Consider the following 27,187-nt stretch of genomic DNA (forward strand, 5'->3'; position numbering starts at 1 on the left):
GTGATTTGATGCGGAGACAAAAACAAAAAAAAAAAACACGTTTAAACAAACAATAACTCAAGAGGAAGCTGATGGATTCTCTGCCTGATAAACAAAAAAAAAAAAAACCAAAAAATTAAAAACATGCGCAAACTTAACCCACTGTAGAGATGGTTTAGATAACTAACCACTTAGAGCAGTCTGCTTCGCTCTCATTGGCTGGTGTGTAAACTGAAGTATCGATAGAACCTCGTTTATGAGTAGTATTTATGGTGTGGTGTAGACTCTCTTATCAACTGAGTGAGAGCAGAGCTAATTGAAACAATTTAGTCAGTCCACTCCATTCCTGTAGTGTTATTGATTTGTTTGTGTGCTCTGTCTAAGGCCACTGAGGACGTTCGTTCCAACGCTTTTTTTTTTTTTTTTTAATCGACACATTCAGTGTAACACCAGCCTGCCACACCTCATGGTTCGATCGTATAACTGACGGAGATTATGATTTTGAATGCAAAATCTAATTTGAATAATGGAGGGGTTGCAGCAGAGGCGAACCGTATCAGAGTCCAGCTAAAGCATAGGGTTTTCAAATCTAGAGGTCTTGTTTTTTTTTGTTTTTTTTTTTGTTTTTTTTTTCTCTACAGGCCGTTATAAATCACTAATTGGCTGAGGGGTTCACATACACTTCATAAGGGGAAAAAAACCCGCCTTAATTACAGATCAAAGAACCAACAGAAAAACAGCCAGGCCTTTGGATTCGATGGCACCTCTGTTCATTTGGCATCCCATCAGCATTGATCTGCTGGCTGTGTTGGCCAGATTTCGATGAAGGCCTGAGGATTCTGACCTTAGCGCAAAGTCTGATCAATTAGATCGATCTGGTCGTCTTTTGACCAAATCAAATCAAATGTCAGTTAATCAGTGCCAGGTTGTCATGCACCTGCCTCCGCCCGCGTGAATGTCGCTCTGCGTTATGCCGACGCACTGTTAAGTGGACGTGCATCTTAAACGCATATTCATAGCCTTCAACGCTCTATTACGTCACAGGGTTTGGATTACGAGAGCAGAAAGACGTATTCTTTTAAAGTGGAGGCATTAAATGCTCATCTGGATCCACGCTACCTCCACCTGGGCCCCTACAAGGACACAGCCACTGTTAAAGTCAGCGTGCTGGACGTGGATGAGCCGCCCGTCTTCAGCAGACCCTCATACACCATGGAGGTTTATGAGGACACGCCAGTGGGCATTGTCATAGGAGCAGTGACAGCCCAGGACCTGGACGCAGGCAACAGCCCCATCAGGTGAATGCTGGGTCGCAGACACACACGCGGACACACACACGCGCACACACGCATGCGCACGCGCACACACACACACACAAACGCAGAGTGCACACACACACACACACACGCATGCATGAGCACGCACACACACACAAACACACACACACACACACACACACACACACACACACACACACACACACACACATACACACAAACTCTCTCTCGCTCACTCTTGCTCTCTCTCTCTCTCTCTCTCTCTCTCTCTCTCTCTCTCCCTTTCTCTCTGTGTGTGTGTCTCTCTCTCTCTCTCACACACACACACACACACACACACACGCAAAGTATAACCACTAAGGAAAGCTAAAAAGATGACAGTATGAATGCAGGTAGTCCTTTGCTGGATTAACACAAATGTCAAAGTTGTTTTGGGAACAATAACAGAGTAGACACACATACTGTTCTTTTCTGACACAATCCACTCTGACAAACTTCAGATGCAGTTTGTATGTGGCTACTTTATTTGTTGTGGCAAGTCTCTCTCTCTCTCTCTCTCTCTCTCTCTCTTTTTGTCTCCCTCTTTCTCTCTGCAGGTAAGTGATGTCGTTTGTGTTGCTGTGTTGATCTTAAAAGCATGTGATGTTGAAAACACAATGCATCGAAGAAAGCATTTGTTTTAAGATGAATATTTAATAGGTATATATGATGACTTTTATGGCTCTAGCTGTTTTGTACACTCAAAAAGCTAACTTTGTGTTTCACGTTTAATATTTCACAAACATATTTGTCAACATATTCGTCTACTGGGAGATTAAATTACACACGAAAAAAAGGGAAAAAACAAAAAAGCATTTGTGCACTGTTGCGAAAACAGAGACCTGACAGATCTCTATAAATAGAGAATGATTCTTTTATAAGGGCTGAGTTTTAATCAAGTCAAATCATCTTCGTTATACCTTATCATTTACGTTTAGCCTGTGTTTATGCTACATGTTTTCATTTGATCAAAGTTTGATTAATCTAGGAGACATCAAATTGAGAAGAAAAAAAAACCTGAAAGAAACTGTGCCAAGGAAGAAAAAGAACAGAAAAGAAGAGAAGGAAAAGTTCAGCATGTTTAACACTAAACAAATGTCAAGGGTTTTTTTTTTTTTTTTTTGTTATAACCGTGAGGAAACATTTAATCTAGCCGTATTGGTGTTCACGCTTTGCTTCTTTTTCAATCATTTCTTCTCTTTTTTGTTTCCATGGATGACAGATATTCTATTGAGTGGCTGAGGGACTCTGAAAATTACTTTGAGATCGATCCTGTCGAAGGAACAATATCAACCAGTGAGCCGTTGGACAGGGAAGGTGTCGCCCAGCATAACATTTCTGTTGTTGCAACTAAAGTTAGTAAGTATGAAAATACGTCATTGTTTTCTGTGTATGTTTGAGGAGATAAAACTTTCCGAAACTTCATGAAATATGCATTAAAAATTGTAAAAAAAAAAAAAAAAAAAACCCATATAAGCAAACATAAAGTTGGTCTTATTAGCATATTCTTACTTAAAACAGGGAAACCAATTCGTTCAGTCACACGTGCTTGAAAAGCATATTCTCAACATGGAATGACATCTCCATCTAGTGGACAGATAGTGGATTACATGTGAATCTGGATTGGTGTATTAAATCAGTTTCAGTGTGACTTTTCCATCACCTTTGATTAGCCGAGTAACATTGGTTTTAAGGGATGAAATGACCTCTCACGTTTGTGGTCAGAGGTATGGACCGGAAGATGGTTGGTCTGCTTTGTAACGACCTGACGCGGTTTTAATCATATTTCCTCACGTCACACCAAAACGCGTGGTTTTGCATTATGTGAATGTGATGATTCATTCCCTTCACTGCAGCACACCAGTTTATAAGAGGTCATATGTGTGGGCAGAAAACAATATGCACCATTCACTTATTTTGTTTCATTTTTATATTTTTTTTTTTTTGCCCATAATCTCATAGTTATTAACATTACTGAGTAGTTCAGTGTGATTGAAATGTGCTACCATTGACATCAACACTAATTAATTGCTTAAATCATTAAACAGTATTCACAACAGATTTCAATGCAAAGGAGTGAGACAATTTAAAATGCGGCTTAGTTTTTTTAATTGAAATTGTTTTAGAGTAAAATAGTTGTAGTAGTCATAAGCCCTTTCAGCACTCACAGTTCTTTAATAAATAGGTGCAAGTCATTCTACAATAATTCTGGCCAGGAGAATATTTCATGGATTTTAACAGTGGATTGGATTTATAGATTATAGCTTAAGGTGTTAAAAGGAGTCGGTATAACCAAACCTGTCAGAGAGCAATGGAAATCTTTTTTTATACGCTAGAAATATTGCTGCATTGTGAACCTTTACTGACATGTTAAAGTAGAGGTTGTCAATAAAAATGATTAGAACGAAAGTGACAAAACGGTAGTTGTTAAATCTCTGAAATTTGCGGTTTCAAGTGAAACAATGAGTATCAGTAGATTATATCTTAAAGGCTTCATGCCCAAAGCACTGCTCTCTGGTTATCATTCTGTGATACAAGCATGAAAGGCACACGCGCACCCCCAAACACGCACATACACACATGCACACTCATACACACACACATACACACTCACACACACACACAGGCGCACGCGCACACACACTCACACACACACACAGGCGCACGCACACACACACACACACACACACACACACACACTCACACACGCGCACACGCACACATGCACACACGCACACCCCCAAACACGCACATACACACATACACACTCATACACACACACGCGCGCACGCGCACACACACTCACACTCGCACACGCACACACACAGATTCTGTCAGATCTTGCGGTGTTTCTTACCATGAAACATGCATTGATGCATGGATTCCTCCTCTTTTGATCTTTCAGACAACCCCCTCCTGTTCAGTACAGTCACTGTCATAGTCAACGTGCTGGATGTCAACGAGTTTCCTCCAGAACCTGCCTTTCCATATGAGTCATTTGTTTGTGAAAATGCAAAAGTAGGACAGGTAAGAGAGAGAGAGAGAGAGAGAGAGAGAGAGAGTATGTGTACGGACATTATTCATGACTGTTGTGGTTTAAATGCTAGGGGAAATTAGCCTTGATCTTTTTTTTTCCATGCTGAAAAAGTGGCACTAAGACATTTCTGACTCTCCTCTTCTCTCCTCTGCAGTCAACATCTCTTACACAGCGTGAAAAACGTGCGTGTGTGTATGTGTGTGTATGTGTGTGTGTGTGTGTGTGTGTGTGTTCACTGCGAGTTGCTTGAAAGCCCTCACTGATAATTGGTTTATAACATTGCTCCAGAAAGCACAAAAGTCCTGGAGAAAAACAGTTTGAGAGAGATATTCAGTCAGATTCTCAATGAAAAGATGAATTTCTGTGTCTCAAAATATCTTGACTGCTCTAATTGTTTGCTTAAACTTTTTAATAACAATTCATTTAATTTAAAACTTTCCCAAAAAAGCATCAATTTTCTTAATCCATTGAGGCCATAAAGCATCAATTCTCTTAATCCAGTGAGGCCATAAAGCTGACAAATGATGCATCAAGTCCCTAGAATGTGATACAGCTCATATTGATGCTGACTAATCAGTACCATAAACTATTGTAAATCTTAGATTGTTTTTTTTTTCCCCTTGAAAATGTCATTGTACTAGAAAGATTTATGGTTGGAGAGGTGCTCACTGATACCTCCTTACATCCAGAATCAAGCCCGAACACAAGCCACTTTCCTGTCCTGTTTTCTTTAACATAGTATATTTCTATTATCCATATCTTTCAGACTACATCAAGCCTATGTGTCATGTATTATCTATACTGAATATATCTATAGGCATATGTTAACAGTCTGAACTGTAGGACGATAATTGGTTTCACAAAATGAATGTGTCAAAAAAAAAAAACAAACAAGAATAAATAAATAAACACAACACTTCCCGGAGGGGCTCTGACAGTAAGCAGTCGTTATTACGCCAACAAAACGCGTCGTAGGCAGGAGATGACTGCTGTCAAGCACACTTTTCACAACGCGTCAAATCACTTCAAAAAAAAATAAAAAAAATAAAAATCTGAGAGCTTGTCTTTGGAAATGACAAGGATATGAATTCTCAAATGCTCAGATGTGTGTTAAGTGTGTTCTTTGTGATCCGGAAGAGGCATGTGAATCTGACATATTGAGAACTGCCTGATGGGCTTGATGAGCAGCGTTAAAAACTGATTGAGTTTAAGAGCTGGGTTGTCTCTCCCATCTTCTTTTTTTCTTTTTCTTTTTGAACCAAGAACAACATTAAAATTTGATCATTTAAATAATTTAAACACATTCAATGGCTCTTTTTTTTGTGGGGGGGGGGGGGGGGGGAGTTACACTATTTAGAACTTAGCACTGAGACTCCTTGAATAATGATTAAAATTGAACTAGAAGGAATCTTTTGTTTGTGTGTGTGTGTGTATGTGTGTGTGCGCGTGTGTGTGTTTGTGTGAGTGTATGTGTGTTTGTATGTGTGTGTGTGTCTCTCTCTGTGGTTTTATACAAATGTGTATCTCCTTTTTTTTTCTTTCTTTTTTTTTTATTCCTATACAGTTGATTCAAATAATCAGTGCCACAGACAAAGACTTACCTGCTGTAGGACAAAAATTCTACTTCAAATCCCCCAGGGACATCCGAAACCGGAACTTCACTGTCAGAGACTTCGGAAGTAGGTTTCACACTTTTCTAACACACCTCATTAGTGTCAAGACGTGCAGAAATCGAAAGAGACCCATTATATTGCTTAGGAACCGTTTATTACACATTTATTAATGTGCTACAAATGATTAACAACTCTTAGTTATACCTTCTCATTAGTAAAGGAATGCAAAGCAATTCCAGTCTAATCAAAGTTTACATTTTACAAAAAAATAGGTGTTTTATAGCTGGAAAGAAAAGCTATTTGGGCGGATAGGTACCGGGTTCTGTTTTTCAGGGAAGACATCACATTGCATTTACTTTAACAGCTGAGCATTCATTTTATTTGTTTTTCCACGTCATGTTTTCCCTCTGAGAAACAACCTGAGCTAACAGCATGCTTCGCTCGGTTCTTCAATTTCATATCATGTCTGAGTAACAAACAGATCTTTAACCCTCTGCTGTCTCTGACAAACCAATTCTGTGCTGCTCATTCCTGTCTTTAAACTGAATTTGTGGAGGGGTTTTTTTGTTTTTTTTTTGTGGGGCAGTGGTTTTCTCCCTAACGAAGCATGTCTGGGCATGATGGCTTTGTACAGACGCCTTCAGCCTTGCTGCCTGTTCCCAAGCTTTGGCCTCTCGTGTTCTCTGTGTTCTCCACACATGAGGATCATCAGCTCTGATGCACAGAGACAAGGCTTCTGTGGGTCGTACCAGGGGGGCGGGGGGGGGGACAAACACAAGGTGTGCTCTAATGGCTTCTAACTTGTCAGGAGAGATCCCCCTTTCTTCACCCGGGCATTACTAACGCCCGGTGACAGGGTCGGGTGACCCTCCAGAGGAGGACAAGCACGTCTCAACACGTTGGCTCAACGCTGTGAACACCACCTAGAGTCTTTGTCCCACCCCCCCCAACCCCCCTCCCCGTTCTCTTAACAGACCAGTCTGGAACCTGCCTCTGGCTGTAATCGTTTTCACAAGCGGTTGAGAAAAGACAAAAAAAAAGAAGACAAAAAGAAAGAAACTTTCAGTTTCCTTTTGGTCGTGTGAAAATGTACCCAGGGCTTTGATGAGATGACAATGATGATGAAATCCAGTTTGAAACTGAGATGTAAGTCGTTCTTGTCCTTTTGAGTGTTAATCTGACCTTGACACAAATGTTGCTGTGAGATAGTGGTTTTCTTCTCTAGACATGGGCATTACATTGATATTTGAATCTTTATACACTGTACTGTCCCCAGTAGCTCCTATTTTTTCAACCATTTAGCTATGTTAGCTAGTGCTAACCATGCTAAAGTAGACAGCCACTCTTTAACAACTTAACAGTAGCAGGAAAAGACAGTTTTAGACAATCATAGTGATTAATCTATTAAACTGTTTTATGATACCTAATAAAATGATTATAAACTCATAGGAAGGGGAAGGATCCATGGCAGAATTCCTCTGCTCCACAGGATTTATGCCGTTGTATCCGGCAGAGAACTACAGGAGTGGAAATGACTGGATTTTTGTTTTAAAATTCTCCTAAAGTCATTTTTCCTGAACAGAAGACCCAGGTATCGGAGGAGATGGGGAGTAAACTGAACAACAGATATACAGAGAATTAGAAACTTAACAGGGATACAAAGACTTAAAGGAAAAGATGTTACAGTGCAACCAGCACAAGTTATTCATTAGCGCCTCCCTACGACTCCCTGGCCACGTACACCTACGGGGGCCAGGGGTCAGTAACAGAGTCCCTCAGCTCCATAGAGTCCTGGCCCTTGGGTCCAGAGGAGGACTACAGGAGTATGACTGAATGGGGTCCTCACTTTAAAACTCTAGCAGGAATCTTTGCAGACATGTCTGGTGAAATGAGCCAGATGTTTGGTAATAGGGCGTTTGATCTCAACAGAAAATGCGCTGTTGTAGTAGTATAATAGTATTGAGACACTAATTCAAAACTAATTAAATTAAATTAATGGGAATTTTTGGTTGTGTTAAGTCTGTATGGATGAGCACCCAGTATAACGATATGGTTCCTAACAGTAAACAACACAAAAGGTAAAGCCATCAATCTCTGAAACAAACCTCCAAAAACAGCCTTAAGTCACACGTGTGTGAAGTTTCATGTACAACAGACTTATGTCGGCTTCCTCTTTCAGGAAGGTAGCAGAGCCCAGGAGTTACCAGTGTAAGCTAGTAATCCCTTTACGCAGAACCACTTTTCCTCTTCTTACCTCAGCATCAAAGGCATACATTTCTCTCACACGCTCTGGAATTAAGCTTGTTTTAGGGCCATTTTCACGGTTCATGAATCCATAATTCAGAAATTTAAATTAGGGCCAAACATGGCATTGATCCTAATGATAACGAACATTTTTTTTTTTTCACAGTCAGAAGAGTTTACAGGGGCCAAGGGGAGTAACAGGGGGACATTTAGATTCTAGTTCAGACTTCCAAAGTGGTCAGTGTTATCTGAAGTGTGTTTGTAAATTTCTGGCCAATTGTCATGGTCCACCTTCGTTTGGTTTCAGATAACACAGCCGGTATCGTGACCAGACGGGCTGGGTTTTCGCGGCGTGTGCACAATCTGTACTCGGTTCCGGTGGTCGTGGAGGACAGCGGTTACCCGATCAGGAGTAGCACAGGAACACTTGGGGTCCGGGTGTGTGCCTGCGACCCGGATGGCACTCTCCTGTCCTGCAGTGCACAGGTGGACTTCTTATCTGTGGGTCTCAGCACCGGAGCCTTAATTGCTATTCTGCTGTGTGTGATCATACTCCTAGGTATGTTGGCTCTTCGTTTCTAGCCCATCCTCTCTATTATAAGGGCTTCAATCCTTAATATGCACTTTTATATTCACCAACACACACCTAGGCAGACACACACGCACATGCACACGCACAGACGCTCACACACGCACACAGAGACATACACATACACACACATGCATACATGCACACATCCACATACACACACACACACACATATATAGACAGAAGCATTCATTTAAAAAAATAATATAACAATATAGGATAAACAGAACACTGGATAAATGTCAGCTCTGTGATCATTTCTGCCAATACGTCATACAGAGAGACGCAGAATGAAAGAGAGAGTGTCAGAGAGAGAGAGAGAGGGAGAGAGAGAGGGATATATAAGCAATCAGTCTTTACAGAGACACCCACCATCACTAAAACATGACAGGCATAATCGCCTCTTTTATCATTTACCACTTGGGGGAGCTGAAGTAAAAATAACCGAGAAAGAAAGGGAAATAAACATGAACCAGAAAACTCAAGCACAAAAAGAGAGAGAGAGCGAGAGAGAAAAAAAATAGCCTCTTAATTACAGACATGGGTTTATTTAGCCAATTTATCTTGCTGCTTCCTCTTATTGAAAATGTGAGTATTTAAGACTAATTTTATGCTCCCTCTCTCTCTTTCTGTCTCTCTCTCTCTCTTTCTTTCATAAGCACCATAAGCATACACACACACACACACACACACACACACAGAGTGGAGACTGGTGTGTCTGTATTGTCTGCCTCTAAGGACAGAGATGAAAGCTGAGGGGAGAGGAGGGAGAGAGAGAGAGGGAGGGAGGGAGGGAGAGGAGGGAGGTGGAAGAGTGAAGGGAGGAGAGAGCCTCCTATGCTGTCTGAGAACTGAGGCCTTACAATGGTGACAGACAGCATGTCAAAACTGAATTACGTCTGCCCTCGGGCCGACTCTCTCTTTAGTTCTGCTCTGAATGCCAGCCTCACTAGAAAAGAGGAAATAAGCTAATGGCTCTCCCACCACGTGACCCCCTCCTCCTGGTTTTTTTTTTTTTTTTCCTTTCTTTCTTTCTTTCTTTTTTTCTTAACTCTGGACTGTTTTCATCTGAAGCCCCCTCTGATTCTGTGTCAGTGTACGTTACGTTTCAAAGTAAGCGAGTGCGTAAAAAGCGGGGAAACTCACGCGTGACTCGCCATGTCTTTCAGTGATCGTGGTGCTGTACACGGGTCTGAAACGACACAAGAAGAAGGACGCTCTAATGTCGTCCAAGGAGGACGTCCGCGACAACGTGATTCACTACGACGACGAGGGGGGAGGGGAGGAGGACACGGAGGCGTTCGACATGGGGACGCTGCGGAACCCCAAAGCCATGAAAGAGACGGCGTTCCACAGGGACGCGCAGCCCGAGGATCGTCCCAGGACGCGGACGGTCGAGTCGGCCGAGGACGACGAGGACATCAGGGCTTACATTAACCAGAAGCTGCACGAGAACCACATCAGCACCTCGGCGCCTCCCTACGACTCCCTGGCCACGTACGCCTACGAGGGAGAAGGGTCAGTAGCAGAGTCCCTCAGCTCCATAGAGTCCTGGCCCTTGGGTCCAGAGGAGGACTACAGGAGTATGACTGAATGGGGTCTTCACTTTAAAACTCTAGCAGGAATCTTTGCAGAGCAAAAGACTCAGGCATCAGAGGACACAGAAAATAAACAGTAAAAAGAAAAAAAAAACCCACAAAAACAACAACAGCGACAAAAACCTGATACACAGAGATGTCAGAGTCTAAACTGGTGAGATCGGAGTTTTTCAAAGGGCAATCTGGTGACATTTATAGAACTTTTTTTTTGTTATTTTTTTCCCCCTAGGTCCAACACCCAAATTATAGGATCTACTTCAGATGAAAGTTTTTCTGGGAAGTTTGTTTTTCTTTCCTTTTCTCTACTCCTCTACTATCTTAAATAAACTTTGCTGAGGGAAATTGTAAGTCAAATGTAACATACAAAGATGTTCTACTGGCATTTTATGATTTGAGTTCTTTTTTTCTTTTCTTTTCTTTTTTTTCTTTTTAACTTTTCTGTTTATGTTTCTTGATAATTAGAGGATAGAAGTTTTATCTCTGGGATTCTAGACACTCCTTTGATTTGAAAAAAAAGTGCCTAAAGAAATGTTCTTTTTGTAGATATACTGAAAAAATTGAAGATATTTTAAAGATGTGGTATATGAAAAGCTTTACAAAAAAAAAAAAAAAAAGAAAGAAAGAAAAAAGAAAGAAAAGAAAGAAGTTAAACACCAAATCATATCTCTGACCATGTTCCTTGCTTGTGTATGTTTGATTTTAACTGATTTTGAGTATAGCTAGTGTTGTTACATCCAAGGACAATGTTAAGTCATTATCATTAGCAATGAAACATTCAAAAACATGGCCTGTTTTAAAGTCGCATTTACAATCATTTGAATTTTAAGAATCTTGAGAAAAATTTTTGAAATAATAAAGCAGTTTTTTGTTTTGCTGGAAATGTAATCCATGTCCTTCTTGTTAAACAAGACTTGAATTCCGTATCTACCCGTAAATTCAGAGATATGTTCGTGACAACTGCAGTGTGAACAAAATCATATAATCTTGAACTGTGTTTTTAACATATTCATTAGAGGAGAGGTAATGAACCTCAGCTGAGACAGTAATTCATTATTACTATACCAGTGGTTTGTTAGAAAATGCCCTTGTATTCTAGCTACCTGGCAAAGGTAGCCTCTTAGCAACTCTTGTGCTGCGATGTTTGGTTACCTTAGCTAGTTAGCATTACCAACTATTCACACGTCTATTGAAGAACGAAGGATTTTACCTTTGTAATATATATGTAATAGCAAACAAAAAAAGCTTCTTTACATAGCATTTTGAATTTCCGAGATGTTGTCATAGATGTTGTCAAACTACGAACCTTCTACTATCTACGACGATAGTGCTATCAATATCGTGTCTGCCACTCAGGGACAAGTCTACGCTGCTTTGAGCATTTAGAGAATGAAGGATTTAGAGGACGAAAAATGAACCCAAAATCATAAATGAAAATCCGACAGCAGCGACAGGACAGGTTACCATGGTAACCTGGTACCGCTCCCCGCCGCAAAATGAGGCGGTAGGGATCTTTTTTTTTTTTTTTTTTATCACAGTTGTCAAACTGTTTTTTTGCAACCAGCAACAGGCTTATGGTCTAAGAGGGATCCTCACAAGTAGATTATTCTTTTCTGCAGCAGAGCAGTGTGTGATGGAGCACGTTCTGAGAGGAAGTGTTTGAAGTTTCTTTGTTCTGGGAGGGCAACGAACAAAAAACGAACGAACTGTTTTTAACATGACTGCAGATTACTCACGGTATTCTGCCCCAGTCCTCAATATCCATGCATGCACATTTATGGTCCATATACATCTTTGCAAATAACAAATACTTAGAAATACTTTTAACTAAGAAATACTTTTAACATTTAATGTCTCTCGGATAGCTATATCTGTCTTGCTTCTGTTCATATTTTAATTAGACATTGTGATGATAAATAACAACAAGACATTTATTCAACCTTCCCTGGAACTTTTAAGATCTGTGAATAACAAACACATGAAAGGAAAACAGTGTGTTCCAAACACTGGGCCTCATTCACCAACCGTTCTTAAGAAGAAATTTCTTCTTAAGACCGGCTTACGCAGTTTTCTGACATTCACTAATGTTTTCTTGTTTGGGATTTGCTCTTAGGTAAGAACAGAGTCTACGCACACTCAAGAGCACACTTATGCACATTTGAGTGCTGACATGTTTGCGCAAAATAATTGTTTATTGCGTTTTCAGTGGTTTAATATTATAGGATTTAAATTTCAAAAATATTTTTTTTATCATTGATAATATTTTTTAATAATTATTTTCATTATTTTACAAAGCATTATGGTCTTTTAAAATAAATAAACACTATAGTAATGCTTCATGTAACACTCCAGAATGTAGTGCATATTTATTCAGACAATTTGTACAATGAACAAAAAGAGCAATATGAGAATATAACAGCTGATGGAGACTGTGATAAGTGAGCAGTAGTTTTACTTACACTACTTATGGGTTATCCCATCTGAAACCTGACAAGTTGTAAAGCAGGTGTGTGAGAACCAGTCGGTTTTACTTTTATACGTATGGATAAATATTAAAATGCCTGTACAGAGCATACACAGCCATTGTAGCCTTTGCTCCTGACTGCGACTGTACACACAGTGCATTAAACCATTAAGGCAGGAGCAGAAGTGATGGCTCAAGCTACTTGTTGGTTCTTAGAAAAGAACTCAGAATTACGAGAAACAGAGTCAGAATTGTGAGGGGAAAAATGAAGATTGCAAGAAAAATGTCAGAATTGCAAGGAAGAATAGTCAGAATTGTGAGTAATAAAGTCAAAATTGTGAGAAATAAAGCCAGAATTCCACAAAATAAAGTCGGAACTATGAGAAATAAAGTTGGAATTCCGTTAAATAAAGTCGGAATTAGGCAAACTTTTTTTTCTAATGTGGCTTAAATGGGTTTTTCCATAGATTTTTGTGTGTGTGCACACAGCCCTGCAGTCTAATGCCCTTTCATGGGGATTGGCGGGGCATTTACCTATGCTAATTAGGAACAACTAGCATGCGCTTTCAATTTACATGGACAATGGGATTCATCATTATAAGAACAAAGATGCGAATAATTCTGCGGTTTAAGAACACGTCATGAATCTGACGCAGACTTTTTCTTATGAGCTTTCTCAAGAACATATTTAAGAAAAAACTTAGGAAGATATTGGTGAATGAGGCACATTGTTTTGTTGCGAAATCAAAAAACTAAGACAGCTTAATGTGATTCTATATTATTTCAACAGAAAATGATGCGATCAGCCTAATGTACAGGTCCAATCTGACATTAAAAAAAAAAAAAAAAAAAAATCAATTGCAAAAAACAAACAAACAAACAACAAAAACTCTGATGCTTAAACTGCACTTTAACATTGTCCACTTACCGCTTCTCTGCTGTTCGATTATGATCGGCCAGGGAGCCATTATATTGTACTTTCTGTGAAACTGCACTGTCATGAGTTCAATAGTACTGACCATTTTTTTAGTGTGTGCAGTTAAGTCTGAGGTGTGATTGGAAACTGAAACAGACAAAGAAGCGTTGCATTTCCAGAAAAGGTAAAAAATTGTGCATACCATGGATACCAGGAAAATATGAAGGTGATAAACAATCAACAAATATAGAGGATTTGTGATATGACAGATCATCAGTATGATTGATATTGGTGTTCATATAATATGATGTCAATGCAGAAATCAAAAATGCAATAAAAAAGCTATTATACATGATGAGTGTTAAAGCCAAGGACAGCATTCAAAGTTCTCAAATGAATATGCAATATAAGGCTTTAAATTGTGTCATAAACCCTTATTAACAACCTAATATTTCAAAAGTAAGTTGTAGTATAGTTATGCTGAGGAAAAAAAAGAAAAAACTTAATGGAGAGTGATAAATTTTATTGGACCTGTTTCTTTCTTTTTGGTTTCTTGGACTTTTTCCCTAACAGACTGGGGTGTTTATAAACTAGATTTCCTAAAAATGATTACCGCTGACCACAACCATTTGTCTCATTCTCACTCTGAGAGAAGACAGAGAGAGAGAGAGAGAGAGAGAGAGAAAGGGGAGGGGGGGGGGGGAGAGGTCTTAAGCTCAATTTCCAGTTGAGGTTCTGCTCTAATAATCTCTTCAGGTGGCTGATCTCTGTACCTTAAAATACTGTCCTTTATAAATATGTTATAAATATCATATCATCCATGTGATCATATCATATCATTCATGTTATTTAGTTCTCCAGAGCACTGAAAGAACTCAAACTCTTGGTCTTATACACTTTTCTGTTATGATTTGTGATTTATATTTGTATGCACTGCTTAGAATTTTCAGTGTCCCACATTATATATATATATATATATATATATATATATATATATATATATATATGTATGTATATATATGTGTGTCTGTGTGTGTGTGTGTGTGTATACATATATACTGTGTGTATGTATATAAATATGCATTTATGTATGTATGTAAGTATGTACGTGCATATATAAACTTAAAAAACTTTAACTTCTATATATATATTTATATAGATATAAGTTTAAGGGTTTTTTTTTCTTTTTTTTTTGTCAAATGATGTCTAAATGTCAGATTCTGCTTGAAGTTTCACTATAATGAGTCTAGTACCTTCTTACTTTAATTATATTGGACTGAACGTGTTATTAACTCAGTAAACCCAAGGATAATTATAAGCTTTCAGTTAGATCTCCTTGAAAAAAATAACTCATGACATCAGATGAGACCTAGTCTCTGTTCTTTTCTTGTTTTGTGTTTTAAATCATATGCAACTTTTTTTTTTTTGTCTTAAATCTAGTAAATTAAGAACATAGAGGGGGATAGGCTACCTTTGGAGTGGTAATATGAAGGTGTGTGGGGGGTGTTGCTTGTTTGTTCGTGGTCTGCTGTGAGAGAGAAATGCAGTAATTACGTATTACACCTGCTGGATGCGGCAACGGTGAGTGAGAGGAAATTGGCAAGTCATTGTAACAGCCTTGATAGACACAGACTCGAAAGATCCCAGGGGAAAACTGCGGTTTTGTTCAGCAGTATTTTAGTTTTATCGAATCTTGGCGTGACACTGATTTTCTTTAGTTTACGCCAGTTTCTTTTTAAATGTGTTTGGACGCCGCAAATTGTGCTTTGAGGGGTTTTTTTTTGTTGTTGGGTTTTTTTTTTTGCGTATTTTGCATTGTAGATTTCACTTTAACACATCCTGTGGGAACAGAGCTAAGTGGCAATGTTAGCCCCAGTATCTGTACAACCAACACAGAATGCGTTGAGTGTGGCGTCACATTCCTTTTCTGTGGGTGGTCCTCTTCTGGCGAGAATTTCATTCATTCATTCCTTTTATTTGGATCTGGGCTCTGCTTTCGGTGCACAGTTAACACCTTGCTAAGCAGGTCTACGTGTTTTAAAGGTGTTCTAGTGTCAGCATTGACTCAGTGGTGGAAATGAGGGTGCTGCACTCTACTGCTACACAGATTATTGCTTTTCTTAAAACGCTTTAAGCGCCCATTCATTCCTTTATACAGTATCACGTGGTTATGCTGACAGTTCAGACCCATTGTTAACTGAAAGTCTGCAGTGACATTTAAATGACGTGAGCTGAGACACAACTGAAAATCTATGGTGGATGACAATAAAGACATACTCTAAATGGTCTGTTTGTGGCTAACATAACATCATTACATTCTCTTTTTTTTTAGTTACTTTCTAATTACCTCTTAGTGTGTTCAGCTTAATTATCAGTGACTAAACACATTGTGATTATTTAGTTATGTTAAATATGAGTCTGTCTGCCATGGTGAAACTCTTATCGAGGATGTCGGCTGTCAGTGTTACGATAGGTGGACTAGACTCATGTTCCCTGGGATACATTTTTTTTTCTTTTCTTTTTACAGAACAGCTTATGAATGGTTGTTTCTATATTCGTATTCTTTGCTTTCCTTGCTAATTATATTTTGTTACGTCCGTGAATGTAACGAATCACCAATGGGAGGACGCAAGTGCAGAGTTGCAGGTTTAATATCCAAAAGAGTATGAAAGATACAAGAAAGTAACAAACGAACAAAGTACTAGAATAAGCAAAGGATTTACAGAACTGAATGAAGAACGCTCAGGTAAGTACTAACGCTTAGCAAACACATTGACTAGTGTAGACTTCGCGGTGAGCAAAGGAAACAGAGGGGTTTAAGTAAGGGAGAGTGACTGTGTGCATGTAAGTGACGACAGGTGCAGGTGATGAGTGAATAGGCCGGTGATTAGAAAACCGGCGACGCTGATGGCCGAATGGCTGAAGCCGGCGGGGGAGGAGACGAGCTCGTTACAGTACCCCCCCCTTGACGCACGGCTCCAGCCGTGGAGCGTCGCCGGCCAGGGGGACGTCCACGAGGGCGAGGAGCGGGACGATCTGGGTGATCCCGATGGAAATCTGTGATCAGGTTGATGTCCAAGATATCTGATGACGGCACCCAGCATCGCTCCTCGGGACCGTACCCCTCCCAGTCCACCAGATACTGAATGCAGCCTTGACGGCGTCTGGAGTCGAGAAGAGTGCGCACCGCGTAGGCAGGTGCGCCTTCGATTTCCAGCGCCGGAGGTGGAGTGTCACGGGGGACCGCATCAGCCAGTGGACCAGGAATCACCGGCCTGAGGAGGGAGACATGAAAAGAGGGTGAGATCTTGTAATGGGGAGGTAGTAGGAGAGTGTATGTGACTGGATTGACCCTCCGGAGGACTTTAAATGGCCCCACAAATCGCGGACTGAGCTTCCGGCAAGGCAGGCGGAGTTTGAGATCCCGAGTCGAGAGCCATACCCTGTCTCCGGGGTTGAACACTGGAGAATCCCGGCGGTGGCGATCGGCCTTGATTTTCTGTCGGCGGACGGCTCTATGGAGGTGAACATGGGCCATTTGCCAGACCCTCTCCGCCCGCCGAAACCAATCGTCCACCGCGGGGGCTTCGGTCTGACTCGGGATCCAGGGACACAGGGGAGGCTGGTAGCCCAGAACACACTGAAAGGGGGTTAGACCAGTGGACGAATGGCGCAAGGAGTTCTGCGCGTATTCAGCCCAAGGCAAAAACTGGGACCAGTCATGTTGACGGTTATGACAGTAGCTACGAAGAAACCTCCCCAGGTCCTGGATGGTCCGCTCTGCCTGGCCATTGGACTCCGGGTGGTAGCCGGATGTGAGGCTCACCGTGACACCCAGTTTCTCCATGAATGCCTTCCAAACACGAGAAGTAAGCTGAGAGCCACGGTCAGACAAAATGTCCTCCGGAAGGCCAAAACAGCGGAAAACATTGTGAAAGAGGGCATCCGCAACCTGGAGAGCAGAGGGAAGAGACGTGAATGGGATTAGACGACATGCTTTGGAAAAACGATCTACCACTACCAAGACCGTGGTGTTACCGTCTGACCGAGGGAGGTCCGTAATAAAGTCCACCGCAATGTGCGACCATGGTCTCTGCGGTATGGGTAGGGGCAATAGGACCTCCCTCGGGGACTTGGTAGTGGCGCAGATGGAGCAGGATTTGACAAATCTTTGCACGTCAGAGGCCAAGGTGGGCCACCAGTATTTAGCTGTTAGGAGTTGGGTGGTGCGTGTAATGCCGGGATGACCAGAGGAAGGGGATGTGTGCGCCCAGGTGATGATCCGATCACGGAGAGCCGAAGGGATGTATGTTTTGTCCACGGGCCGGTCAGATGGTGCGGGTTCTCTGGCGAGTTCCCTCCGGATGTCCTCCTCCAAGTTCCATTGGATGGGCGCTACGATCAGCGATGAGGCGATGATTGTCTTATCGGCAGCAGGACTCCCACTCGACCCGTGGATGCGTGACAACGCGTCGGCTTTTCCGTTCTTAGATCCTGGGCGGAAGGAGATCGAGAAATTGAATCTGGAGAAAAAGAGGGCCCACCTGGCTTGACGTGGATTGAGTCGTTTTGCTGCTCTGATATACTCCAGGTTGCGGTGGTCGGTCAGCACGATGAATGGCTCCTGAGATCCCTCTAGCCAGTGTCTCCACTCCTCAAGTGCCAACTTCACCGCCAGCAGCTCTCGGTTGCCCACGTCGTAGTTCCTCTCAGCTGGGGACAACTTTCTAGAAAAAAAGGCACACGGGTAAAGTTTAGAAGGCTCACCATGACGCTGCGACAGAACCGCCCCCACACCTGTGTCGGAAGCGTCCACCTCCACGGTGAACGATTTTTTCGGGTCAGGCATTTTTAGTATGGGAGCAGAGGTGAAACGCTCCTTTAACAGGCGGAAAGCAGCTCTGGCAGCGTCACTCCAGCACAGTTTTCTAGGCTGTCCCTTAAGGAGGGCTGAGAGGGGGGCAGCCACAGAGCTAAATCCGCGAATGAACCGACGGTAGAAGTTGGCAAATCCCAGGAAGCGTTGGAGTTCCTTGACGGTGCTGGGCTCTGGCCATGTGGTGACTGCCAAGATATTCTTCTCCTCCATCCTCACTCCCTCAGGGCCGATCACGTATCCCAGGAAGGAGACGGTGGTTCGGTGGAATACGCACTTCTCTGCCTTCACGTAGAGTTGGTGTTCTAGGAGGCGTGACAGGACCTGGCGAACGTGTGTGATGTGTTCTGAGAGCGTGGCGGAGTGGATGAGGATGTCGTCGATATAGGCGATAACAAATCTTCCCAAAAAGTCTCTCAGCACATCGTTCACCAGGGCCTGGAAGACAGAGGGTGCGTTAACCAAACCGAAAGGCATGACCAAATACTCATAATGACCTGCAGTTGTGCTGAAGGCCGTTTTCCACTCGTCACCCTCCCGGATACGGATTAGGTTATAGGCGCTCCGGAGATCCAATTTGGTGAAGAATCGGGACCCCCGGAGTTGTTCTATGGCCGATGGGACTAGAGGGAGTGGGTACCGGTACTTCACCGTGATGGAGTTCAGCCCTCGGTAGTCGATACAGGGACGTAAACCCCCATCCTTCTTTCCGACGAAGAAGAAACCCGCCGAGGCTGGGGAAGTGGATGGGCGAATGAAGCCTTGTTGGAGAGCCTCTTCGATGTAGTCCTCCATAGCGCGGGTTTCGATCAATGAGAGGGGGTATACGCGCCCACGAGGAGGTGAAGTACCGGGCAGGAGGTCGATGGCACAGTCCCAGGGACGATGAGGAGGGAGACGAGTGGCTTGGTGTTTACTGAAGACTTCTTGTAAGTCACGGTATTGCCTGGGAACCTCAGGAGCGATTGAAGTGGGAGGGCTTTCAATGGATGTGGCGGCACAGAATAGACGGAGGCAATGTTGACGACAGGACGGTGACCAGGAGGTGATCTCTTTATCGGACCATGAGATGCTGGGGTTGTGACGCTGGAGCCAGGGAAGACCGAGGATGAGGGGGTAAGTTGATGATGGGAGAACGAGAAGCTGGATGTCCTCTCGATGGAACACCCCCACGGTGAGTTGAACTGAGGTGGTGATGTGGGTGACCAAACCACTTCCCACGGGGAGGCCGTCGAGAGCATGGATGGACACGGAGGTGGACAGACAGTGCAGTGGTATGTGGAGAGTCCGGACCAGGGAACGGCTGATGAAATTTCCTGCCACCCCCGAATCTAGCAGGGCTGTAAGAGAGAGGGAAGAATCACCGCAGCGCACCGTCACGGGAAGTAGGAAAGGCTGGGCAGACATGAGGAAGGAGGAAGCGCTTACCTCATGGCGTGGGGCTGTGCTCCTGGGGAGCGCTCCTCTCCCACTCTCACGTGGACGGACCGGCCTAATTGGGCAGCTGGGAACCAGATGACTTCCCTCTCCGCAGTAGAGACACAGACCCTGCTCGATCCGGCGACGACGTTCTCGGACGGTAAGATGGGTGCTGCCTACTTCCATGGTTTCGGGTGGACGGGAAGGGATGGGCAGTCTGGTGACTCCGGAAGTGCGACGGCGCTCCTGCAGCAGGCGATCCAAACGGATGGAGAGAGCCATGAGAGAGTCCAGACCCAGGTTTTCATCGCGGCAGGCTAACTCCATTTGTAGGTCTTCTCTTAGTCCACGGCGGTAGATAGAACACAGGGCTGACTCGTTCCACCCACTGGCGGCGGCAGCGATGCGGAAGGACAGGGAGTAGTCAGCTGCTGAGTCGGTACCCTGGGTGAGTTGGAGCAGCCGCTCTCCAACCTCCCTGCCCTCTGCAGGGTGGTCAAACACAGCACAGAAGAGACCCTCAAAGCGCGCATAGGTCGCCACCTCTTCTCCCCTTCGCTCCCAAACAGCGGTAGCCCACTGCAGGGCTCTTCCCGTCAACAGATTGATGATTGTCGAAATTTTCGTCTCATCTGGAAAAGAAGGGTGTTGAGCGAAATATAATTGACATTGGGTTATGAAGCCACGACAACCTGAAGGTGTGCCATCGTAATGGAGAGGGAGTTTCACAGGTGAATCCTGGAGACGGAGAGGTTCAACCGTGGGCGCTGGAGGGCGTACTGGGGCAGGAGGAGGAGGAGGCGGCGTGACAGTAAGTCGCTCCAGGTGGCGCATTACCTCACCCAGGGTAGTGCGAAGATGTACGAGCTCGCGCTGTTGGTCCGCTACCACCTGGCTGAGGGGTGGCCTCGGCGAGGATGCTCCGCGGGGGTCTGGACTCTCGTCCATGGGGAGAGGAATCTCCGCTGCGTCCATGTGCTGGCGAAGTCTTCTGTAACGAATCACCAATGGGAGGACGCAAGTGCAGAGTTGCAGGTTTAATATCCAAAAGAGTATGAAAGATACAAGAAAGTAACAAACGAACAAAGTACTAGAATAAGCAAAGGATTTACAGAACTGAATGAAGAACGCTCAGGTAAGTACTAACGCTTAGCAAACACATTGACTAGTGTAGACTTCGCGGTGAGCAAAGGAAACAGAGGGGTTTAAGTAAGGGAGAGTGACTGTGTGCATGTAAGTGACGACAGGTGCAGGTGATGAGTGAATAGGCCGGTGATTAGAAAACCGGCGACGCTGATGGCCGAATGGCTGAAGCCGGCGGGGGAGGAGACGAGCTCGTTACAGTGAAGCTCGATTGTTCTGCAGGCTTTGTATGAAAAGGGTTCTAGAAACACAGCCTGTTCATTAGAAACAACCTTAACAATATGACCATCAGCAATGAGTCAGTACAACAGATAATGGATGATATATTGTTTGGTCAAAAAAAAAAAAAAATCTATATATATATTTACTGTCAATATGTGCAACAAATAGTATAGACCACTCCTGAGTCTCCTGAAAAGAACCCTTCAGTCCTGAACTCTTTGGTCTTCTTAGTTTTCTTTTATGCTTCTGCCAATGCCTATTGACAAAGAGAAGATAATGGAGATTAGAGGTGAATAGCCTTCACGTTTGCGGGTCAGTTGACTGACACTAATGGCGCTAATCAACGTTACTGTAGATAATTAACCGTTTATGACCTCTGCCTAAGCTAAACAGCACGGAAGTTCCCTTTCTTTCACCAGCTAACCTAGCGAACATTAGCCATAGCTTTACAGCACTTTACTATTCAAAATACAAACTGCATCTTGCTTATGTCATAGCAGCAGTTGTATTATAGCACATCAAAAAAAAAAAAAAAAAAGAGTGCTTGTGCTTACACGCAAACCGATCACATTATTTCATATCACACCCATGGACTTTTCCCCACTAACCTGCAGTCATCTGGTTACTATAGGAGTTTTTAAATAGTCACTTTAACTTTAATAAAAAAGTAACTAAAGTAAGCTCCAGGGACCTCCCAATACAGTCAAGTTCAGTTAAGGGCACGTGTTGCAGGGAGTATAGGATTGCATGGTATAGCAATCTGAGATGTATTCCATAAATTTTGCTATTTCATTCCTCTCGGTATGTTATTGATGGACGGTCATATTGATCTGTTCCAGCTGTTGGAGGGGAACTGCTCTATATCTGAATGGGAGAGGAGGGGGGTGCGGGGGGGGGGGGTGGTCTAGTGTATTTCTGTGGCTGTGAGCCTGGTTTGAGTCAGTGAGAAAGAACCTCTCACAGTATCGCTAATGACAGAGTGGAAGCCCCTCATATGAATCACCACTGACACGAAAAAAAAAAAAAAAAAAACCCTGGCTCAATTCACTTTTAATTTTTATTTATTTATTTATTTGTTTTTGTATGCATTGATTTGAATTAAAGCTCGTCTTTCGAAAGTAAAAAATTTTAGTCAAAGGCAAAAAAAAAAAAGGCAAAAAAAAGAGAAAAAAAAGAAGTAAAATGCTTTCCTCTCGGTCCAACATAAAACCCTGCTTACATCAATCATGAGAAGTCCGACTGAGTCAGAAACTCAACTTCAAAAGGAAGAGCAGCAGCCATGTGTGTGTGTGTGTGTGTGTGTGTGTGTGTGGGATGAAATGGAATCCTGTCTGAAATGGGTACTGACAGACGCGGGCTCTATGCACTGGGAGAGTCCTCCTGCTTTTTTTTTTTTTTGGAAGGTTTTTTTTTTTCTTTTTCTTTTGGTCTAACATGATGAATATAAACTCTTTTCGCTGAGAGGATGTGAATACGTGACCAGTTTCACTTAATCGTCCCAATTTCCCATCCCCTGGCCAAAATGCTGATGTCCCAACTGATAAAAACAAAAAAAAAAACAAAAAAGATGGCAGAAAAGCCTTGTTAAAAATAATTAGACTGTTTAGAACAACCTGTCAAATAGGTTGATATGTGCGACCTTTTGTTTCTGTGTCGCAAACACTGAATCACACACACAGACACATGCACAACACGCACACACAGACACACACATTCTCAGGAGGCTGAGACAGAAACCTATTGTGAGACTCCTGATCTATATGAAAATTTTACTGAATGAATACTTTCAAAGGGATCAGGGTTATCATATGAATTCATTCATGTAGCTAACATTTGCCCAGAGTAACATTTGACTATTTTCTATGTCACAGGTTAATTGTGGGTTACCTTGCTCAGGGGCCAATCAGCAGAGACTTATCCCTCACAGGAACCGAACCCACAGCCCTGTGGATTCTTGGCTGCTTCTCTGAGTGTGATGACACAGTTGCTCAGCTGGTCTTTGGGGTTTGGGCCTGCTTTTCAGTTAACAGGATAATGTAAAAACAATAAAAGAGTGAATGAATGAATGAATGAAATTGCTGCTGCTCTGTGTTTCTCCAGTGAAACAGAAACAGAGGCGTACTATCATTTTGACTTTTCAGTTTCTGCCTCAACCTGGCAGAGGCCACGGGGAAGTTTAACACCAAGCAGATTTTGTTTGCATCAAATGTCTGCTTGACATTCTGGCATTTAAACAGAGCAAGAAGACAAAAAAAGAAAATGCTGTCAAAATTCATGCACGCACACACACACACACACACACACACACACACACACACACACACACACACACACACACACACACACAAAAACTCCACCATGACTAAATGTTCTCTGTTTCAGAGCCGGCTGATAATTATGTGTCTAATACTTCTTTGAGGCGCCCTGTGTATTGGTACGATAACAATCCTTCTAGACTTTTCTGTGCTCCTGCTGTGAACCCCACGCTCGCTCATTTAACTGTAGATAAATGGGTCATGATAATAAAAAGAGGAAAGATAATCTGGAATCACTGGAGGATCTCTGAGAGTAGCCTACTCTCCCTCCTTCTTCCATTTCACAACCCCATCCCCGGACTCTGCGTTCTTCGTACAGTCACCACATATCACACGGGTGTCAGTAATGTGGTTTTAATGCAGCAGAGGCAACGGCTGCGATTTTAATGTCGTTACGTCTCGTAATTGTGGAAACGCGGGAGGATTGCTGCAATTGTACTTGCTTTTTTTTTTTTTTTCCTTTTCTCAAGTATTTGAACATAATTAGCAGTTTTAGGAATATTATGATTCCTCAATTACATTTATTTTATTTCTTTTTTTTTTTGCAGTGGTGCACAGACAGGATGTGTGGTGTCATGAGGTACTATGGGAGATGGGCCCCAGTTTCTTTGATTTACAATGCTTCTTAGAGTCATCTTTACACACAAATGGAATTATTTGGAAAACTTTTTTTTCCCCTAAAAAAAATTTAATGGCATTATAGTCTTATTTCAAATTTTGACAGATACTCAGATACTATTATCTGTTCAGTAATCCTCAAACTCATTGCTCCAAATATGTCAGAAGAAAGCTCTCTGAAGAGCCAAGATATGTTCTGCCTATACTTTCACTGTATGCTCATGGGTCCCCCTCTCTTTTCCTCTCCCTGTCTGTCTGTCAGTTCTTCTGTCTCTCTCTCTCTCTCTCTCTCTGTCTCTCTCATGAGAGAGATCACCAATGTCTCTATCAGTGATAGATCTGAGAGTGTTTTTGACATACTGAAATATTCATTAGACTTTTCATTGAGATTTGTTTTCACTGATGAGAAATAAATGTGCTGTAACTCGATGTTACGGTTCCCCTGTGCAAAGATTGTCAATGTTCGTTTTGTTTTCCTTTTTCTGCCCCCCCCCACGCCCCCCCTTCCCCCCCTTGGGCTTGTATGTTTGAATACACAGTGGTTTTTCAGATGATAATTGGCTGTAACCTCTATGTTCACCATCATTCCCAGCAGCCGGCTCCATTCCGGCTCTCACCGACGCAACAGTCTTCATAGGCGGGAACTTGTTGGAATACTAAGCAATTCTTCCGGAAGCTTCCTCCAAACACCCCCCCCCCCTCCACTTCTACCTCTTTCAGACAACAGATCAATTTCCTACAGTTCCAGGTTCCAGGTACCCATTAGTGTAAAGAGTTACTTAATTTGTTGCAAGTTGTTACTTTTTCTGGTTGGGCAATCAGATTAGTCTGTAGCAGTTTCAGTTTCGAGATGTGTGTGTCATTTCCATTTTTTGTGTTTTACTGTAATTTTGCTAACAACTCTGATTCAAACAGTTTTGAATGTTGTTTAACGTTCACTAGGATTGGGGTAAGTGCATGCAACATATCAATGTTTTATTGTTAATTAGAGGTTTAATCTTGTGCATTCTCTGGGAGAGGTTTATTTGGCTTTTGCCTTAATCCCTTCTGTGTTGTACTCTTGGCTGTCCCGGGGGGGACATGTAGGTTTCTGCATTGGAGTTCTTTTGGATACATGAACTCAACCGTATTCCTGCTGCTTGAACTGCATGATTGTTGCAGGAAAGTTGATTTTGTTTGTGGCTCATGTCTTTCATATCTGCGCTCACTCTTGGGTATGGCACATAGTAAGGTATCAACACTCATTCGTCAGTGGATAAAGTTAAGTGCCATCCTGGGAATAAAAAGACTCAGCAGATTTGACTAACACTTTGTTTCTGGCTACATTCAGACAACTCAAGTGAATATTAATGTCCTGGATCTCTGGATCTCTCTCTCTCTCTTTTTCCTCCACTACTGAAAGAGTTCGATTTACAATTAAAATGGCAAGAACTCAGAGATCATGAATTGAAAGTGAGGGAGTGAGAGAGAAACAGGCTGAGTTTGAATGAAAAAAAATATGAGCACTTGAACTGAATCACAAAGAGCAGTGCTATTATGTGACCTCTAAACTGAGGCCTTGAAACTTGAAACTTCCCCCCTTAACTAAACATCTCATCTGACATCAATGCCAGTAGTCCCGTATGCATGATCCTTACACTTAGAGAGACCCTGGTACATACTCACTATAGTGTGTTCAGATGCACCGTGCACTGTAGTGTGTGCAGACATATTGCAGCATCCAAGATGCTCGTGGCTTTAGTAGTTTAAGCTCACATTAAAAACATAAAAGCTATTTCCTCACCCTTGTTGTAAAGCTTTATCTATGGCCGTGTTAAAGTTGTAGTGCCATTAAATGTGTGTTACTAAATTGCTCCACTTTGGTAGATCTGTCTGTCCGTCTGTCTGTCTGTCTGTCTGTCTGTCTGTCTGTCTGTCTAGATAGATAGATAGATAGATAGATAGATAGATAGTCACTGTGAGCAAAACAACTGTTGTTGGGGTAGGAGGTTCTATCCTCGGCAGAAAAGTCTGTTCTCATGCATAAGAAAGTGTCGCCTTCACCTGCATACACTGGTCAGACCCAGGACTCTTTAATGAAGGCTAAAAGCCTGGGACAGACAGACACTCTAAAACAACTTTCAGAGGAAAGCCTAGTAAAGTGCAGGAAGGTAAGTCTGTCTACCGTCAAAGACCTGATTGTTTGGTTGCTGTGGCGGTTTCGTTATGTGACGCATGTAAAGTAAGCATAGTTTACATTTTGTATTGGCTGCCATTTTGTTAATCACGATGACAGTCATAATTGTCAGTGCTGTGTATACTCACCAGATTAGGGTTGAGTGTTTCCAAATTCACTGTTCACAGTGTGTGTGTGTGCAATCACAGAGACTTTAAACAACAGTTTTGTTAAGTCCTTTTCTTTTATTATTATCTATTATCTCACTCCCACACAATGGCCTCATCTCTTACTTTTTTGATGCGTTTGTAATTGGTGTACATAACTGAGAATGAAATCAACTCCAATTCTCTTTCTGCCTCCACATCTCACTTCTGGTTGTATTGCCTCTACAAACAACCCTATGTCAATTCACCATAACGTTACATCACATCATCATAAACCTGTCACATCACCATAACCTTACATCACATCATCATAAACCTGTCACATCACCATAACCTTACATCACATCATCATAAACCTATGTCACATCACCATAACCCTATATCACATCACCATAACCTTACATCACATCATCATAACCCTGTATTACATCACCATAACCTTACATCACATCATCATAAACCTATGTCACATCACCATAACCCTATATCACATCACCATAACCTTACATCACATCATCA

The 27,187-nt window shown here is 42.4% G+C and overlaps 1 protein-coding gene across 1 annotated transcript in view; it reads left to right on the top strand.

Annotated features, from left to right (window-relative positions):
- cdh12a (cadherin 12a) overlaps nt 1-10,456 on the top strand; it is a 30,108-nt gene extending 19,652 nt beyond the window's left edge. The window contains exons 6-11 of the mRNA XM_030773539.1: nt 1,024-1,277; nt 2,518-2,654; nt 4,201-4,322; nt 5,897-6,011; nt 8,497-8,748; nt 9,948-10,456. Coding sequence (XP_030629399.1) covers nt 1,024-1,277; nt 2,518-2,654; nt 4,201-4,322; nt 5,897-6,011; nt 8,497-8,748; nt 9,948-10,456 — 1,389 coding nt within the window. The remainder of the gene's footprint in view (nt 1-1,023; nt 1,278-2,517; nt 2,655-4,200; nt 4,323-5,896; nt 6,012-8,496; nt 8,749-9,947) is intronic.
- The last annotated feature ends 16,731 nt before the right edge of the window (nt 10,457-27,187 follow it).

The sequence above is a fragment of the Chanos chanos genome, chromosome 5 (assembly GCF_902362185.1).
Source record: "Chanos chanos chromosome 5, fChaCha1.1, whole genome shotgun sequence".
Classification (NCBI taxonomy): Eukaryota; Metazoa; Chordata; class Actinopteri; order Gonorynchiformes; family Chanidae; genus Chanos; species Chanos chanos.